At 38.0% G+C, this 19,529-nt stretch overlaps 1 protein-coding gene across 5 annotated transcripts in view; it reads left to right on the forward strand.

The window, feature by feature from the left end:
• FCHO2 (FCH and mu domain containing endocytic adaptor 2) overlaps nt 1–13,823 on the forward strand; it is a 100,131-nt gene extending 86,308 nt beyond the window's left edge. For all 5 annotated transcript variants that reach the window (XM_056323666.1, XM_056323661.1, XM_056323662.1 and 2 more), the window contains 7 exons: nt 390–501; nt 1,097–1,252; nt 3,344–3,476; nt 6,210–6,409; nt 8,545–8,609; nt 11,119–11,283; nt 11,527–13,823. In XM_056323666.1, the coding sequence (XP_056179641.1) occupies nt 390–501; nt 1,097–1,252; nt 3,344–3,476; nt 6,210–6,409; nt 8,545–8,609; nt 11,119–11,283; nt 11,527–11,549 (854 nt within the window). In that variant the 3' untranslated portion in view covers nt 11,550–13,823. The remainder of the gene's footprint in view (nt 1–389; nt 502–1,096; nt 1,253–3,343; nt 3,477–6,209; nt 6,410–8,544; nt 8,610–11,118; nt 11,284–11,526) is intronic.
• The last annotated feature ends 5,706 nt before the right edge of the window (nt 13,824–19,529 follow it).

Here is a 19,529-nt window from a genome sequence, read left to right on the forward strand (position 1 = left end):
ATTCTTCGGTACAATAAGCATACAGTAGAGGGGGTTTTTTAAAGTATCTTAGTCAATGTCTAATTTTCTTTGAATCTGTTGACTTCACTCTCCTCTGTAGCCATTTTAATGCAGTGTTGCTCTGTCTCATATGTATTTCCTTGTGTCCATTTACATAATGTCATACTGATAGTCCTGTTTTCTTAGGCTGCTAAGCAGTGTTTTGATGGTACAACTGTACTGTACTATGTTTATATTTTTCTACTTATATATCGAGTAATACTTCAGATGCTACTGTGACCTTGATGGTAGTAACCTCTTGTGAAAATTACAGATGTAGTAAACCATTCTGAAATCTATTGCTAAGCTCTTTGAAAATTAAACCTATACACTGTATGTATGTATTCTAGGTGTTTCACGTGGTCCCAGCCCTGTCAGCCTTGGAAACCAGGACACCTTGCCTGTTGCAGTAGCCCTTACTGAATCTGTTAACGCCTACTTTAAAGGAGCAGATCCCACAAAGTTAGTTAAATAGTGAATTGTTTTGAATGTAATAAATTACAATAAAAAAACACACCGGGTTTATTTTTTATATTTTTGGGGGAAAATGTATATATATTAGAAGGGGGATTCAAAGGGGTCTTTTTGTCCCCTGTGTAAATGACAACAGTGGCTTGTTGCTCTGTATTGGCGGGCATCCCACTGGGAATTCATATATCCCTGCTTTACAAAAATGTGTTCAATGAGAACACTGAAACTGAGAAGTTTTTTATCATAGTCAGGTAGGTGCTATGTGTATATTTGGGCAACTAAAAGCACTTCATTCCCTCTGTCACATCCCTTGCTATGCTACTTAGACCTCGCCTAAGCATAGTTGTGCCATGTTTTCAAAGCCTGAAAAATATCCACCAAGACTACTGTATGCTTAACCAGCTAAACTTTTTTCTTTACTTATTTCATCTGACTTCCAAGATGAAAATGACAGTACATTGTCACATTACCCATATTTGAAATTTCAGTCATCAGATTATGAAAGCACAGTGATTACTTTAAAATTAGTATTAAAATTAGACAGTTAATGAGTTGCAATGAAACTGATATTTTCTTTCTCTTCTAGATGCATTGTGAAGATTACTGGTGATATGACTGTATCATTCCCAAGTGGGATTATTAAAGTCTTCACCAGCAACCCATCTCCAGCTGTGCTCTGCTTCAGGGTGAAAAACACAAGCAAACTAGAGCAGATTCTTCCAAATGCACAACTTGTATACAGGTTTTGTATTTTTTTAATATAATAGCAAACTACGTGATTTGTAAAATTTGAATTGTTATATATGTAAATCTGAATTCTCTTCAGTCTTGTTGATTTGGTAATACATAATTTAATTTCCTGAATTAGTCTTGCTCAGCTCAGTTCTCTCCACTGCCACCATTTAAAATCTCAGTGATTACTGGACTTGAAAATTCTGCTAACAGCCATAAAAATTAGTTTGTAAATGTAGCTGTGTTTTTACATGCATTTTATGAATTATTTCTTTTTACAGTAGTAACTGGTAAGATTAAATGATGAAACAGTAGATTTAAATGGAAAACAAGTAGTAGGAGCTACACCTAATCTCATTTGTCAGTTACTGGTGTATTTTTAAACTGTGTCATTTCTACAGTAGATCAGATCAGCTACATAACTGTATCTCCTAGGTGTCTAGCAGCATGTTTGGGAGAAGTCTTAAGAAAAATGTTTGCCAATTGAGTAGAATAAGTGTTGAAATCACAGCATTTGGAGATCTTTTAAAAAAATCTTAAAAGCTGTAATTATTGAGCAGACATCTGTTTCAGCTGAGCAGTTTCTATTTTATTTATGGGATAAATTATTTGAAAACAAATACTTTTAGATGCTACATTTTATAAATTACTGAATTAAAGACTCAAACCATATGCATCTATTCTTTTGTATTTAATTTCATTTTGATCATTCATAATATAATGAATGATTCATACAAATTTAAACCTCATTGCTTTTTGACATGAAAGTTTATAACTGAAATGTTAGCAGAGCTGTATATGACAGGGTGAATTATACTGAAAAAGTACGTTTTGAAAAAAAAATAAAAATGGTATTCTTGTGTGAGTGCAATAACACTTCATTAGTTAGAGAGGATGCATGTAATGATATTTACAAAGTTAAACCCAAATAATAGTAATTTGACTTTTCATCATATATTGCAAAGGGTATCATTTGCTTGGTATTTGTAAAGTTTTTAATGAGAGTGATATTTGTGGTGATGTCCAAATTTCTGATTTGAATTTAACTTGGTTGTAGAGCAGCAGTAAGATTGTACTACTGGCTTCATTTATTTAAGTTGTGGAAGGCCTCTGTAGTGATACATGTTTATATTTTACTGAAAATGGAAATTTCATTAATTGCAACAGTGTATTGAGAACCAAATTCTAAGAAAATTGGACAGAATACTGGTACATAAGTTACTGTTCTAGGACATTGAACACATTGCAGTCATATTTACTTTTACTCTGCAGACACACTCTGTACTCCTCTTTAGGGATGAATGTAGCTCCTTACTGTATCCGTAGACATTCAGATGAGGTCTTTGATTCTTAAGTGATGTGAATTTTGGTTTTGAATCAGTTTTCTTAAAAGCTTCATCCTTATTCAAAATAAGGCTGATGCAACCAGAGCTGAAAATATTCTCGATCTGCAGAACACCATGCTCCAGTACCTCCCAAACAGGATTTTGCTTTTGCAGTCATGTACACTCTTTCCTACATATAGAAGTGATATACAAATTGTTACTAAGATTGAATGCAACTATAAGTATCTGAGAAACAATTGTCTATAATACTCTGAAAATCACTTTTAACTGAACAGATTTTGAAAGCTCACACTGTACAAATATATGACAGTATGGTTACACATACAGCACATCTTAATTCAGTGCATATGTTATAACCCAAGCTAATTATGATTTTAGGATTTATTCCAAATTGGATAATGTTCCTCTTCAAATCCCACTTTCATCCCCATGTCCCACACATCCTTAAGGCACCTAATTTTATTAAAATTGTGTTTTATTAAGTGTAAAATCCCAATTCAGCACTAACTCCGTTTTGTGATACAGATCATCATTGGAGGAAACTCACTGCTCCACAACCTGGAAGCAGAACTTTTACCAGATAAAACAAACAGTTAATTTGTCTTAATATTTAGGAAGGTACAATTATGTGTAATGAAGCGTTAGAACAAATTCTTGCTTGAAATAGTGAGGAAGAGGAAAGATCTAATCTTAATTTTTAGAGATCCAAAATAATAACTCACTGTTGCCTTTTGACTTACCTTTCTTCCTTGTAGTGATCAGTCACAAAGTGACTCCAGTACTAAGGATTTTTGGATGAACATGCAAGCTATAACTGTCTACCTCAAGAAATTATCAGAGCAGAATCCATCTGCATCCTATTACAATGTGGATGTTTTAAAGTATCAGGTAAACACTTTTTTTTCCCTTTGGAAATTTTAAGGCATATTTGGTATGTACACAGAAATTAAAAGAATTGTTCTTTGCCTGCTAGCATGCAGATGAACTGTCATCTGTCATCTAGACCAGTCCTGGGTATGTCACTGTTTACAATGCATAGGCTCTGCCTAGACTTAGTGCCTTCCTGCTACACTTATGTCATTCCCTTGGATTCATGACCTGTTTCAGCTTGCTCACACATCACTCTAGTTCACAAGTGCAAGCTTCAGACATTACTTCTTTAGGTATTTGTTAGCAAAGCCTAATTTTCCTTGAATTTAGGAGTTTTGGTGGGAGGTTGGTTGAGTTTGTAGTGGTACTGTCTTTGAGATTATAGTTGCCCAAGTTTTGGATGCTGTAGCTGATGAATTCTGATATATGAGAACGTCTGATATTCTGACCTCTCACAATGTAATGGAACATCTCATCCTGGAAACCATTTACAGGCACACAAAAGACAAGAAGGTCGTCAGGAATAGTCAGCATGGATTTACCAAAGAAAAGTCATGCTTGACCAACCTGATAAACTTATGTGATAAAGAGACTGCCCTGGTGGATGAGGGGAGAGCAGTGGATATTGTCTACTTAGACTTCAGGAAGGCTTCTGATGTTGTTTCCCATAGCATCCTCCCAGAGAAGCTGGTGAAGTACAGGCTGAATGAGCAGACACTGAGGTGGACTGAAAACTAGCTGAATAGCCAGGCCCGGAGGGTGATGGTCAGTGGCATGACATCTAGTTGGAGGCTAGTAACTAGCAGCATACCCCAGGGGTCAATACTGAGTTTACAGTCCTGTTTGACAGCTTCATTAATGATCTGGTTGGTAGGGCAGAGTGTACCCTCAGCAAGTTTGCTAATGCCACTGAACTGGGAGGACCTTTTGGATACACCAGAGGGTCATTCTGCCCTCCAGAGAGACCTCAACCAGCTGAAGAAACGGGCTGACAGGAACCTCATAAAGTTCAACAAGGAGAAGCATACCTGGGGAGGAACAACCCCATGCACCAATATATGCTGGGGGCTGCCCAGCTGGAAATCAGCTTGGCAAAAAAGGACCTGGGGGTCCTGGGGGACACCATGATGAACAGGAGCTAATCATGTACCCTTGCTGCAAAGGCAGCAAATGGTCTCATGGACAGCATTGGGCAAAGTATTGCTAGTAGGGCAAGGGAGATGATCCTTCACTTCTCAGCACTGATGAGGCCACACCTGGAGTACTGTGTCCAGTCCTGGGTGGTCCATTGCAAGAGGGCCATGGACATACTGGAGAGAGTCCAGTAAAGGGCCACAAAGGTGATGAAGTATCTGTCCTGCAAAGAAAGGCTCAGAGAGCTAGGACTGTTCAGCCTGGAGAAGGGAAGGCTCAGGGGGGATCTTACCAATGTATACAAATACCTGAAGGGAGATTGTAAAGATGACAGAGCCAGGCTCTTTTCAGTGGTGCCCAGTGACAGAACCAGAGGCAATGAGCACAAAAAGAAACACAGGAGGTTCCCTCTGAACATCAGGAAACACCTTTTTTTTCCTGTGAGGGTGACTGAGCAGTGGAACAGGTTGCCCATAGGAGTGTTAGGAGTGTGGGAGTCTCCATACTTGGAGATAAGCAAAAGCCACCTGGACATGGTCCTGGGCAGCTGGCTCAAGGTGGCCCTGCTTGCACAGCAGGGTTGAACAGGATGACCTCCTGAAGTCCCTTCCAACCTCAACTATTTGGTGAACCTGTGAGAAGGTGTTCTGGCTGTCAATAAAAAATCTTGAAAATTCAAGACGGACAGACTCATTCCAAAGGGAGAACAGGGATTCGCTAGGCCGCCGTTGAAATCATTGAACATCAGAGACAACTGTCTACACCAGAGAACAAAATAACCTGTTAGTCCAGCTATTAATACCATTGTAGTTTCCACATCCTCCCAATATAGTTTAAAATCTTGGCATACTGAATCTATAAAAATCATGTTAGGCACACAGAATTCCTGAGAAAGATGGAAGGAGCAAAACATTTCTTTGGATTGGAGAAATGAGTACTGTGGAAGAATGATATCTATTTATGATCTTTACTCTTGGGGAAAAAATGAGGCATTGGCACGCAGAAGCCCTGACAAATAGAAAAGGTTCTGGGCTGCCAAGGAAAGGTGAGAAGGGACACTAGGACATAGCAGTATCCTCGGGTACACTAGGAGGGTGGTAGAGATGCAGCAGGGCAGTAGCACAAGCTCAGCCACAGAAGCAGCATCCAGCTTATCTGCAGCAGGGAGATAATGCTTTGAATAGGTAAGAACTGTTTTGCTGGCTGCCTGTCTCATAATGACAGGTATTGCCCTCTGCTGCTGGCTGCTTGGGCAACTGAATTGGTATGGCACGCAACTGCTAAAGATGAAGGCGTTTTGCTGCAGGTATGCTTCTTGTGTGGGGCAGAACACAAGACTAAAACAAAATTATTTTGACTTACAAAAGCCAGAACAGGAAGGAGCTTCATGAGCCAAAGGCAGTTTAAACCTTTTCTTTAATTATTTTAATTTAAAATTAAAAGAAGAGGAATTACTTTAGGCTGCGACGGTCTTCAGAATTCTGCAATTAAGGACTCGGAGGTCAATTGTTGTCTTGATCTTCTGTCAGGATTTAGTTGTATTTGTATCATTACCTCATTCTGCCCAAAAGGGGAATATTTTAATTAAGCTACTTTCAATGGTTTATTCTTTTACAGGTATCCTCAAATGGCATCCAGTCCACTCCCTTAAATCTTGCAACTTACTGGAAATGTAATGCTAGCACTACTGATGTGAGAGTGGATTATAAGTACAATCCAGAGTCTATGAATGTGCCTAGTATGCTCTCTAACGTCCAGGTTGTGGTACCAGTAGATGGAGGAGTAACAAACATGCAATCACTTCCACCTGCAAAATGGTAATATTAATACTTTTGAGGTTATTATTTTGGATTCATTTCAGGGTATTCATTAGTGTCATAGACAGCCTGAAAATTTTCACTGGAAGAAACAGCTGATTTTTTTTTGTTTTGTTGTGATAAAATGCATAGTATCAGATATTTAGGACATTTTCTGGTTCACAACAGACCATGTGCAGCCAATTTGAATAAACTAAAATGAGACAATATACACCCATTCCAATTGTGTAATAAACAGGCCTTTATGAAATTTCCAATGTTTGCTTTCTTTTGGCCAATAGACAGGATAGACATTTTTAATACAGTAACTTGAAAACATAATCTCTTAATGGTTAAAACACATTTTGTGTGTTTATATAAATATATTTATGTATATGGATTAGAGAGAGAGAGTAGAAGAAAAGCAGTTCTTGAAAGAATTTCTTGATTTTCTAGCTTAAAAATTAGCTTCTAATTGAAATGGGTTTAAACCAAACCTGAGTAACTGAGGAACTCTTCATAAGACAAGTAGCACTGTCACTCAATTCAAGCATCATGCAGAGTATTATCTGACTAGCAGCTACCAGCCACCACCTTCTAAGCCTACATGTACAGCAGCACTTGAAAGTGAGACACAGACCATGGGTAATTATGTTTCTGGAAGTTAATGAAAACAAGCAGAGGGTAGTGGGAATAGGTAAAGCAGAAGGTGAGCAGATTTCAACCACTGCACCTGTGGTTTGGTAGCACATAGGTACCTTCCCAGCTGTAAGGTAACTCCTGGACTGTTAATTCCCAGAAGAGTCTTTTTAATTTGAAGAGGGCAAAGAATACCAAGTTCAAGGAAGCCAGGCTTTTTTAACTTTGTTATTTACAGGTCAGTTTACCTTATAAAGCAAGGTTCAGAAGAAAAATAAACTGCATGCATTTATCAGGGAGGTTCTGGTGTTTATGGAGGGAAAACATTCAAATGTGTTAATTGGACAAAATGGTAATACCATTTTAAGTGGAAAAAATCCTGGCAGGACTGAATCTTTCTTGACTTGGTATTTCAAGAGAGCAATACCTTTAACAAAATCACCTTAAGTTTATTCTGAGCGAGGGTAGGTTCAGTATCCTGCCTGAACAACGTGACTAGAATGACTGGTGAAGCCAGTCTCCCTGCCCGGGCTCCTTGCACAAAACCTTCTGTAATGACGCCTGAGTGAGAGCAGGAATGCCCGGGACCCAGCACACCTAGTGTTAGCTAGGAAGACTCAAATCTGAGTGACAGTTTCATTACAGATCATCTGATTAAAGGATTTGAGCCAGATTCTTTCACCTAGGTAACTACCCAAGGCCAGAATTTTGAGCCTGGAAAACTGACAAAAAACCAAAAAAAACCCCAAACAAAACAAAATACAGTCATGTTCCAGGCAGCTGTAGTATTTGTGGTGTGCTACCTGCTTGGTCTAGTGGATTGGGTGGTGGGGTTTTGATTTTTTAAAAATAAATGGTTTATGACTTGACCTCCTGCAACTAACCACTACCATCTGTGCTACTTGTGTGAGCATTTCACTCCTGCTACACCAATGCCAAAGGCAACTGCAAACCTGTCAGCGCTTCATGCTGCTCACAGCTTTGAGTTGTTGACTTTCCTTCAATGCAACTGCTGCAAAGTGCTCCAGGAGGTAAAATGCCCTGCCAGCTTAGGTACTTTGGTGCTTGGTGCCCTCCTCTGCCCCTTTACAGCTCAGAAGTGAGCGTAAACCCTGTATCACTTACAACAATTCGTTTTACTAGAGTGGAAGCACACTAACATTCATGCTGCCAGGAGTATCTCATCCCATCATCATGAGGCATAAAGACATAGCTTTCAAACTGCTTGCAGAGTGTTTGGCCTGTCTTTACCCTTTGAGACTATGGAGGGGGTTGAGTTGTGGAGACACAGCCGGGCCGTAAGATAGCATGAACTGTATCAAAAGGTCCAGAGCTCTGCTGCTCAGGGGCAATGCAGACACACCCTTCTCTTCATCTGTTTGCTTTGTATAGTTCCCACAAACATACCTTGTGTAATATTTTTATAAACCTCCATTTAGAGATGTCTGTAACCAGTGTAAATCTGGGTATAATATGCCAAAACTGGTGCTTATAACTAACCTGCCATTCTCTTACAGGAATGCAGACCAGATGAAAGCGTATTGGAAAATATCTAGCATTTCAGAGAAGTCTGAGAATGGAGGCAAGTTGAACTCTTATTATGTTTCCTTGTACATAAAAATTGTAACAGTAAAAAGGTAATTATTATAGCCTCTACACTCTCACGCTTGTTTACACATCATCTCACACTGTATCCTGTTTACCAGTTTACCTTGTTCTCAACTAACTTCCTCCTGAAGAGTTTCCATTAACAGTGAGATGTCAAAATATAAATGTATTAATTAGCTATAAAAGAAAAAAAATGAATGAAGCCCCCTGAAAGCAGTTGGTAGGTCTAAAATAGAGTTTAGACTTAGTGAGAAATTATTACATTAATGCTATTTGGAAATGAGCAGTTATTCAAAGGAAAATATGTTCAATATCTGTGTCTTGCCACACACTAACAATAGCAATAAAGTAGAAAGATGCACAGGCAAGACCTAGGGGACTGTGGAGAAGGGGAAAAAAAAAAAGATCCAAAAGTCCTGTGCTGAGGTAGGCTCAACAATAGATGATTCTTGACCAGCATTTTGAGGGTCTTTGTTTTGGTCACATGTTGTATATGGTCATATGTACGACTCCAGAAAAAAAATTAATCTATGCACATCTGCTGAGAGTGGTAATTTATATAGCATTTTATAAGGTATCAATAGTTGTCCTCTGCCCACCTGCCTTTCCCTGAGGCCTAGTCGATGTTGCAGCCCTTACAGCCTACGCAGGTGCAATGTTCTTCTGAAGCAGAAAACAGATGGCAAAGGGAGTCATCTTATCCTCAAAGCCTCTGTAGAGAATGAACTCATGGTGTAAAGGGCGGTCCTTAAGCCCTGTTTAAGAATTTAGTGTAGGGCATTATGAGAGCACAGATTTGCTTATAAATATGGCTGGTTTCATGTGGAAACCACAATCCTGGGAAGGGAAGACCTCTTGTATGCCTGCAAAGGCTGCAGAGTTGTGGTCATCATTCAAACAAAACCAGAGAGAATTTTATGTGACAGAAGTTGTTGCTGTGTTCTGGTGTACTTTGTCCTTCACTGACCTCACAGTTCTTTGCCATCTGTCTTCCATTATGATTATGTAGGGATAGCTGTCTTCTTTTCCAAACTGTGAGCTTCTTTTAAGAAAAATTACACTAAAATACAAATGCAGCCAGATGAACAGCTACTGTATACCTGCAGAGCAGCATAAAATGGACTGCCAGTGATGCAGATTGCATCTTGTGTGCGTTCAACAGACTGGCACATATCCCACTGCTTCTGATATATTCCCTTCTCTTTCCACCATCTTTCTTCCCCTTTTCTTTGAGTATAAACATGTAGTACTCAAAATACGCTGTCTAAGAAGAAGTAATACTGTGATGGTTTTACACTTACAGAAACAAAGGGAGAAGTTGCACAAACACTGTTAATAATAGGTCAAATGTGTTGAAGTCTTCTTTGTTCTAGTGTACAGGGTGGTAAAGTGTTTTGGGGTTTTTTTATGCTCAAACACATTTATGTAAATTGTCAATTGCAGACAGATAAAACAGAACAAACTTTCAGAGCACTTGAATATATGAGTTTCTATACTTAGAGTGGAAAGAAGTTCCAGTTTACCCTAACCGTGGCAGACCTACTGAGGAAATGAAATGGACTTTAAGCCAAATTTATCAAGAGCAAGCCATTGCATAAAAGAGTTTCATTCATTAATTCAGGCTTTTACCCCAGTAACATTTCACTTACTAACTTTTCTCATCATTTAGCAGTTCCTATTGGAATAGCAAGTTGTTGTAAAGAAAAAATACTTGACTTTCATTATTTCATTATTAATTATTTAAAATTCATTCTTCCCAGCATATTTCGCAAGAACAAGAAGTCTTGTTTAAGAACTAGAAAAAAGAATCTAGTAACAACATTGAGGGCTTTTTAAGTGCCTTGTATTGACTACAGAAATGTACATAAAATTATTTTGAAATATTGCTGCTTTATAACAGCATCAAAGTGATGACACTTCACCACTGTCTCTGAAAAATCAACTGAAATTTCTGGGTTAAAGTATTTAATGAGACCTTGTCTTTATTAGAAAAAAAAGAATTTTTCATCTGGGTACATTGCTGTATAGCTGCATTTCTTCCAGTGGTTTTGTTTGTGTACATTCATCCAGACAGATTGTGACAACACTTAAATATTCTGATGTACTTTCAAATCTGCCGATGAAAAGTACGAGACAGGTGTTATTAAGTACTTACAGACCAGAAAGCTTAAGTGATTATTTAAGGACCAATCAGATATTTCAAGTGATAAGTGATTACCAGGCTGTCTAATACACACATTCTTTATAATCTTGCAGAAATGTGTATAATTTCTCTTTAAATTATTCGCTAGTCATTGTCTTAAACAGAGTATTGGGGAAAAAACAGACTTTCACTGTCATCTTTTTTGAAAATTTTGTAGGACTGCTGCTAAGAATAGATCTCAAAGGTCACCATGTTAGTTTCACTTCTTACTGCTAAAAAGTTTGGGACATCATCTTGTTCTTGCAAAACAACCAGCTTTTCGGTTTTGTTATTTTTATAGGTTCTGGATCCCTCAGGGCAAAATTTGAACTTTCAGAAGGGCCCAGTAAACCAGCAACACTTGCAGTGCAATTCATTAGTGAAGGAAGCACCCTTTCTGGAGTAGATGTAGAGCTTGTAGGCACTGGCTATCGGCTTTCCCTCCTTAAGAAGAGATTTGCCACTGGTAAGACACTGACATGCTTATATATTCAAGTTAATATTACATATTCTATAGTGCTGAATTATAAAACATGAAACTGTTAAGTAAGTGATGCATAAATAGTTGCTTTTTATTAAAATGTGGCTGAAAACTGTTTCACAGATTTTTTTATTCTCCATAGTCACTCAAACTGCTCACAGGAAAATACTGATAAAATCTGTTTTGTCTAGTGACTACAAAAAAACTGCTTTTTTTTTTTTTTTTCAGGACGGTATATGGCAGATTGCTGATGTACCTGTGAAAGTCATTGGATCAAAGGAGTGCAAGAAGCTCACTCTGCCCCTCTTTACTTGTCAAACACTATTTTAATATGCATTAATTTTTTTAAAATGTTGACCTACTTTGAGGCTGAACTACGGAACAGGAAATGCACTTTTAAAAGTCATTTTGCGAACTTTTTATTACTTTATAATAGCACTGAAGTTAACTTCAACACTGTCTGTAAATGATCAACTGCAATATTTGGGAAAATTTGCTGAAATTTTAGTAAATTTCTATAGATGAAATCAAAACAGTAATCCATAGTTGTAATGGAAGTATAAAATTGTATGTTATACTGTAAGCAGTAAACCTAAAAATGTAGGAGATTAAGAAATATTTGAGGTTTCCATAAGTAATATTAATTTTTCAGATTCTTCAACTGCCAGTTTTTAAAGAAAGCAGAGGCAAAGTCTCATGTAATTCTTGTATCCACTCATGCCACAAAACCAGCTGAGTTAGAGATGTATAAAAGAAATGTACCTTGATGCCCATGTATCATATATTATTAACATAAAAGTTGTTTCATATAGGGTTTTTTCCTAAGTGCAATGTGTTACAAAATTGCAAAAGACAGCAGAGGTTTACTTCTGCAGTTAGTAAATTTTATGGGCATTGTGATTGTTTTAATTAATGGTGTAGATTTAATTTATTTTTATATGAACTGCATAACATTTGTGCCTTTAAAAAAAGCCCGTGCCTATCCAATTTGTAATTCATGTGCCTCACTTCATTTTTCAAAGTTTGGCTCTTCATCAAGAAAGCACAGTGTTTGTATAATACACACAACTTTATAAAAATTTCTTTGACTGGGATTTATTTAGAAGGCACATTTGCAAAGACTTAAGATTGTTTTAAAAGGAGTTTAAAATACTGGATTACTTCCTCATGGAGTAATTCCAATAAATGTGGCTGTAGTAAAGGGTGATGCATTATGCAGGACTTCGAAACTTTGAGATAGTAACTTTAATGTCACCAAAGATGAGAATCCTGAAAAATCTCCGAAGATGGTAAAAGCAAACTTTCAAAAGCAAACAGCATTTCCCTTCACTTTTACTGCAGGTCTTCAGACTGTGAGTGGTTTTGGGATATATGATGTGAATGTAAACTTAATACTTTGGCAGGAATAGCATTTTAGAAGTATATTTTATGGCAGCAGGATGACAAGTACTGCCATTTATATTAGTTTAATTTTTTTCTGTAACCACCAATTTTAATATTTGTATTGTCACCTAATCTGCTTGCCACAGCCTAAGCACAGGGAAGTGACACATAAGTAACATTTTTTAAAGCAAGTCACTAATTTAGAAAATCTTCTACGTATTTCTATCAAGTGTTTTTTCAGTGCTGAAATCAAAAGTACTGGGGCAAACAGTAACCTGCCCATGGGGATATATGACTATTTTGAATACCTGTATCTATTTTAAGTTCTGTATTATATATATGTTTTCAGTGAAACGTGCTTGAACTAATTAATGCAAAACCAGTAATGAATGGACTGATGAAGCTTTACAAGAAATTGAGCTTTGTAGAAGCTGCGTAAATACTAATGTATACTACACACTTTCGCAGATGAGAGTTCTATTGTTAGCACTAAGCACATACTGTACTGTAGATTTGATGGGAAGAGTATATTTGGCTTTTAATTTGCTAATCTGATGGAATGGTAAATTCCTAACTCATAAAATGGTACAGTCTTTTTACTGGAATCTTAATTGTAATCTGCTTTGCAATCAAACTGTGTTTAACAAGACAATATTTTATTAATGAAAACCCAAAACTGCGTTGCTATTTTTAATCAAGTATTACTTTCTTTTATAAGTTAAATGAAGTAGTTATGTTTCAGCACTTTTAAACTAGCCTTCATTCAGGTAATTATACATACTTTTGCATTGGGTGCAGGTTACAATTTTGAAGCCATACAAGTTTATATAGACTTTTTGTAAAGAAATTCAAAAACAATGTAAAAAGCACATGTAGCTATCTGATAAAAGCAAAAACAAAACATACATAGCAAGCTGGTTCTTGCTTGTGTGTACAACAATATCCATTGTAGCTGCCTCCTAAGAAAATTAACTTGTAAACACAACTCTAAAGAATCTGAAATTTTATGAATTGTTATTACATCAGACTGTAAATTAGAGCATACAAGTTTATCTTACAAAAATTGTAAATACTTCTGATTTTTCATAAAATGTAAATTTTTAAAAATATGCACCCATAATAAACATGTAATATATAATTTACATACTGATTTATATTGCCTGTACTTTTGCATAGTCCCACAGAGCTTCTAAGCGATAATAGAACAAAACTATACCTGTACTGAAAAATGTTAATTTCTTTTTAAGTGATAAGGGGTAGAGATAATATACAAAGTCTTTTACATATTCAAAAAACACCACACAGAATGTGGGTGGAAAGATGACTTCTGCAAAGAGTTGCAGCTTTACTAAACTGGAATGCCTGAGATGTCTACAAAAAATGGATTATGCCTTTATGATTAACTAACCACTTAGATTAGGCAGAACTGTAGATACATTTATTAGAAAAATCTCAACTTGATAGGCATGAGCTGCTCTGTAAATTGTGCTATCAAATGCTGTACATTCCGTAACTTCCTTAAGCCTGTATCTTGTTGAGTGCACAGGGAAAAAATCAGTAGCAAGATTAAAGTAATTCTTTCTGATTTCTTCTGTTCCACCAGTCTATAAAAGTAGACCATTTAAGTACTACTACAGCAGCCTGAGAGTAGTCCTTCTAAGCTGCAACTACAGAAACAAAAGTTGAAACTGAATAAATGTGTTTGAATCTGTCTCTTTCCTACTAATCCCACAGCCTATGTAAGTTTAGTCAGTCATGACATTAGATTCATTTTCTCAGCTGGTTAAATATCATTGCACGAAGTACCATTCTTGTCATGCTGGAAGGCAATAGTCCAAGAGCTTGATTCTTATCTTCTGCTAGAAGGCAGGAGTGAAGAATGTAAGTGCCTGATAGTCAGACCAAATGGTCCATCTAGCCCAGCAGCCTGTCCAACAATGGCCAAAGAACAGACTGTGGCATGGAGAGCTCACAAGCCATTTCCATTCTACTCCTCCAGCATCCTCAGTTACTGGATGATAGGGATGTAAACAAGTATAGAGCTGCTCAGTTCTTCTAGTATTCATTGAACTTCAAAGTGTCAGAGATCATTGCTCTGCTCTGGGACTTCTGTTAACATTTGACTTTTGTTATTGTAAGCCAGTGCCCACATACTACTCACAACTACTGTAAACTGGATTTATACTGCTCAGGCAGGTTTGTGATTATCTGAGTACGTGATCAGGTAGTTTTTCAGGGGTAACTGACTACCTCTACCACTGCCAAATTTATGTAGGGTATTTGAAGGAGGTAAGATATTTGATTATCAACTGCAACAGCATGGGAGTTACAGCTGTGTTGGGGTTTGCTATCTATCTAGAAAGGAAGGTCTTGCATCATGCCAACAAGGATTAAATTTTAAAACTTGTGTGTTTGAGAAGCTTAAGATAGGCATCTTAATATCTGTGTACCTTTTGTTTTCTTGGAATTGCTACATAATTAGTTTCCATTTCAGTTGTCATGAAAGGGCAATTTTACTTTAGAACATGCAAGTAAAAACTCTGGAATTCCTCCAAGGATAGAGTAAGCTAAAAACAGTTCAAGGTACTAAAGCAGCAAATAACATACTGTGTGGTGCCCTTGACGGGACTGATAACCAGGCCTCTTCATTTAAAACTTAATGCTTATATTCCAGTTTGCATATTATTACGCTACTGAGTATTCCTTCTCAACTCAGTTTGACCTCCATGTTTACCAACATGTTGATTTTTAAGTTCTCCCTTAGCTCATTCAATAACCAACAGAAAGCAAACAGTCTTTAAAGAATAAAATAATCTTAAAAACACAAGAGGCCTTTTCTGGATTACTTATTAAATATTTAATACTCATATTCTGCATTTTCTGTAGTTGCTTGCACTTCCTTTGGAATCCATTCTTTCCATTTTTAAATCTGGGATGGCTATTTTAATTATTATAACTGAAGTATGATTTTTTTTGCTATTGTCCCAGCTGTATTTCTTTCAAAAAGCCTTGTTCTGTAACTTAGCTTTTATTTTTTCATTATTAAAACCTAGCTGGTATAGTTTTTTTAAAAAATAGGTTTAATAATTACAAGCCATAAATCATGCTAACTTCACCACTTTGATTACAATTCAACTTCTTCTCTTAGCATCACCCTTAGCATCATCTGCCTTCTTGAGGTTCTTGTTTCCGAAGTCATGTTTTCTGCTCCAGAAAGCAGTGGTAATGTGTTCAGTGATGACTCAGTTCTTTCTTCATCATGGCTAAATGAAGCAGCCCATTTTTACAACAATTGCTGATTGTCCCCTCCAGATGTCCCCCCATGCTTTGTAATTAGATTAACTCCTTATATAATCCCCACAGCCTTCCTTTCCACTTCACACTACTGTCATCAGTAGGTTATATGAATAGTCATCACTAATACAGAAATACTAAAGCTGCCCCAGTGTTAGTACTGAGAAGACATTGCATCCAGGCAAGATGCACCAATACAACTTGGGAAGGAAAAAAACCCACAAAAAAACAAAACACAACCACCAGAGCTCAGAAACTGTTACTTACTTACCTTCTACTTCTGTTGCACCGAATTTCTCTGGAGCCTTACAGGACTGTGGGTTTTGACAGAGAACTAAAGTCCAAACAGACAGAGCTTTCAGCCTCTGACTAAGCACCTCACCTCGCTCCTGAACACAAGCTTGTCCTCCACACGCCAGTATCCCTCAGCCTCTGTGTATAAGTCTCTTCTTGCTTCTGAGCAGTTCCTAGATTACATCACACACCAAGTACTTGAGTATGTGAGCACAGGAGTGTCACAGTCTCTGATCTGCCATCTCTGCAGCTGACATCTCTCCAAAGTCTCACCAGCCTGTTCCCATGTACAGACCAAATGCTGCTGCAGTTTTTCTCCTGCTCAAATCACGTTTCCATGTTCTGAGTCACTTGATAACACAGTAAGCTGGATGTCCACTTCTACTGAGAAGATAGATTGAATTTAGTTTTGTTTAAGGTCTAAAATGCAGAAGATTTCTCAATTTAAGAACTGCATCTTGCACACCTAGGACAAGAAACAGCCTCAGGCAAACACACTGTTACTTTGCTGTAATTTCTCGAGTTAATACAGAGCAAACACTGCTCTCACAGGAGACAGAATAAGGAAATTACATGGAAAAACAAATGTGGGCTCCAGTGTTCTCTTTAGATTAAGGGGTAGAAGAGGTATTTGACATAACTTCCCCATAAAGGAGTTGAAAATTTTTAAAAAGTCAGGGTGATGGGCCATTACAGCTATTCTTTTGGTGTTCTGCAATTTATTTGTGGCCCTCAGCCTTCTCAAAACTGAAGTTGTACCTTTAATACTGTGGGAGAGCATGCAGGATGTCTTCCCTTGCAAGAAGTGCTGTTCTGTCCACAGAGCTGTGAGCTAAAACTTGGCATTACTGCACTCCGCTGACTGAACATGGGGAGCACAGTTCATCTAAGCATCTGCCTTTGCTTCCAGGCAACAAGAGGGAGAAGTGGGGAACAAGTACCCCCATTTCCCTGACCTTTCCAGATTGCTCAAGGTGGCAGCACTTTTGCCAGCTGATCCCCAGGAGATGCCACAAAAACAGGCATTAAGAATTCAGAGGGTTTTGGCAAATAGCATCTTCTAGCATTTCATCCAAGGGATCATCCATCTTAAAACAGTCCTACAATAACCTGGGTTTGGTCAAAGAGTAAAACCATAATTTGTGTTTCAGGAAGTGGTTCATCCCCTGTTTAGGCACCAACAGTGCAGTCTCCTGCTTTTCATGCTGCTGATGGTTAGGAAAAGACTACAGTTGTCACAAGTTGAAAACAAACTTTCAAAAAATGATGCATCTTTCTTAAAGTGGTGAGTATTACCTCAACACCAGTGTGTAAGCAAAAATTGTGCCAAGTTTCACCCTTGAAGAGCCATTCCCAGCCCAGGGGAGCATAGACTCGGCTATACCTCCTGTTCAGGTCATCAGTAAAGGTAAGTGTGCAGTAGTATCTAGAAGACATGTTCACTATTTCAGCTACTCACAACAATCTACAAGCCATTATTTTAGCATCTGGAGCAAATCTTAAGACCTTGCTCCAATGTCCAGCAGCACCAGTAGCCTGCTACATCCTCCTCGTAGAAGCTGTATTCACAGCATACTGTGCCATATACAACACACTTTGAACACAAGACAGATTACTACATCAACCTTGTAAAAGTTAACTGGTAACACTGGGCATCTCCTGCTGCTATATTTGAAACCCTGTGATCTCTTCTATTGGTTTTTTCTGGAATTAAGAAAACAGAATATTTTTAAGAACTTGATTAGTATTCATAATGAACATCAGTATCTGCCATCACCCATCTGTCCAGTCCAAAGATGGGTTATCCAACTGCATTAAAATTCTTGTTAAGTCTCTTCTGGACACTTCCCTTTAGTTAAAGGATCTTCTATTCTCTTAGACTTTGTAGAGCATTTTGTACTTGCCTCTGTATCTCTGCCATGAATGTTTAGCAAAGCCGCCTTCACCTCTCTCCCAGCAAGGCAGGGTTTTTTACTGTTACTGCTGCCATTAGCTATATTTAAAGACACACATGAATTGTCATGTTCACAGTAGATACACAACCAGATCTAACCAGACATTTGCAAATAATGATTCAAATGAACGTCAGGTCACATCAGGTATGTCTTTCAGTGTTCTCCCCAGACTTTACTGGCTCTACAGAGAATACTCTCAGCATCTTGCATGAACTCCACTGTCATCTCTGTAACCCAACTATGGTAATTGTAGCGACTGGGTCAAGACAAGGAATTTGTTAAAAACAATGTGGGAGTATTTCTGTAGGGAATAAACTGATGCCATCCTTCCAGAATAAAGCACACTGCACCAAGATTCGAGAAACGTTGCTGTAGTCAAGATGTACTTTCAAATCAGGACGTGCAGGGCTGCTGGTAAGGACCATATTAGAACTACTTACAGCCTGATCACACTTTGACTTTGAGAGATACTGTTAGGATTCAAGTGATCTGCTGTCAGCCACATCTAATCTTGGAGACCCCCTTCGGCTTGTCACCTTCCTGAGTTAAGAAATGCTGCACAACTGCTTTCCTGTAGGAGTGTCCTAAACTCTGCAGAAACTTGCATGCTTGCTGGCTGTGAGTAGATTATGAGCAACTCATTTGTAGTGCTCCAAACTGGGCTCAAAACTGAAGGTTGGAGAATAGAAGTTGTGAAAAGAATTGAACATAAATTAAACACTCTCTGATGCAGTTGCCAAACAAAGAATCATAAATTATACCTCATCTTAAGCTGCCTGGCTGGACTGCACAACCAAGTATTAGTGACAACCAGGTCACCATAACTTGATTGCATTTGTTGTTTATAATCAGGTTCAAATAAGTATGAGCAGGTGGTACTTGAAAAGGTCAGCTTTTAGATTTTCTAGATGCTCATAAAGCAATAATCAATGACTGTGTTGCCTACACTAATTAAAACCAGCCAAACAGGCTTAGGCTGCAGCTTCATGATGAGCCAGCTGAACAGTCCAATACTGCCAAAAGACATGGGCCACGCTCTCCATCTTCACCCACCACACCTTGTACCAGTTCTGGCCATGCATCATGTCTGTTTATGAGTCAACTCACCAACCAGACACACATTGAACCCAGTGGGGAGGAAAAAAAATATTTGTGCTAAGTTAAGCCAACTGAACCAGCTTGCAGCTGCAAACATCAGGCACAGGAATTCCCAACTCAAGAGCAGGAAGGGGTAGGGAATTTTGGCAGGAACACACCATCAACCCAGCTCAGCTGTTCACTAAACTGCAGCCAGAGAGGGGAACT

Source organism: Falco biarmicus, chromosome Z, assembly GCF_023638135.1.
Source record: "Falco biarmicus isolate bFalBia1 chromosome Z, bFalBia1.pri, whole genome shotgun sequence".
Classification (NCBI taxonomy): Eukaryota; Metazoa; Chordata; class Aves; order Falconiformes; family Falconidae; genus Falco; species Falco biarmicus.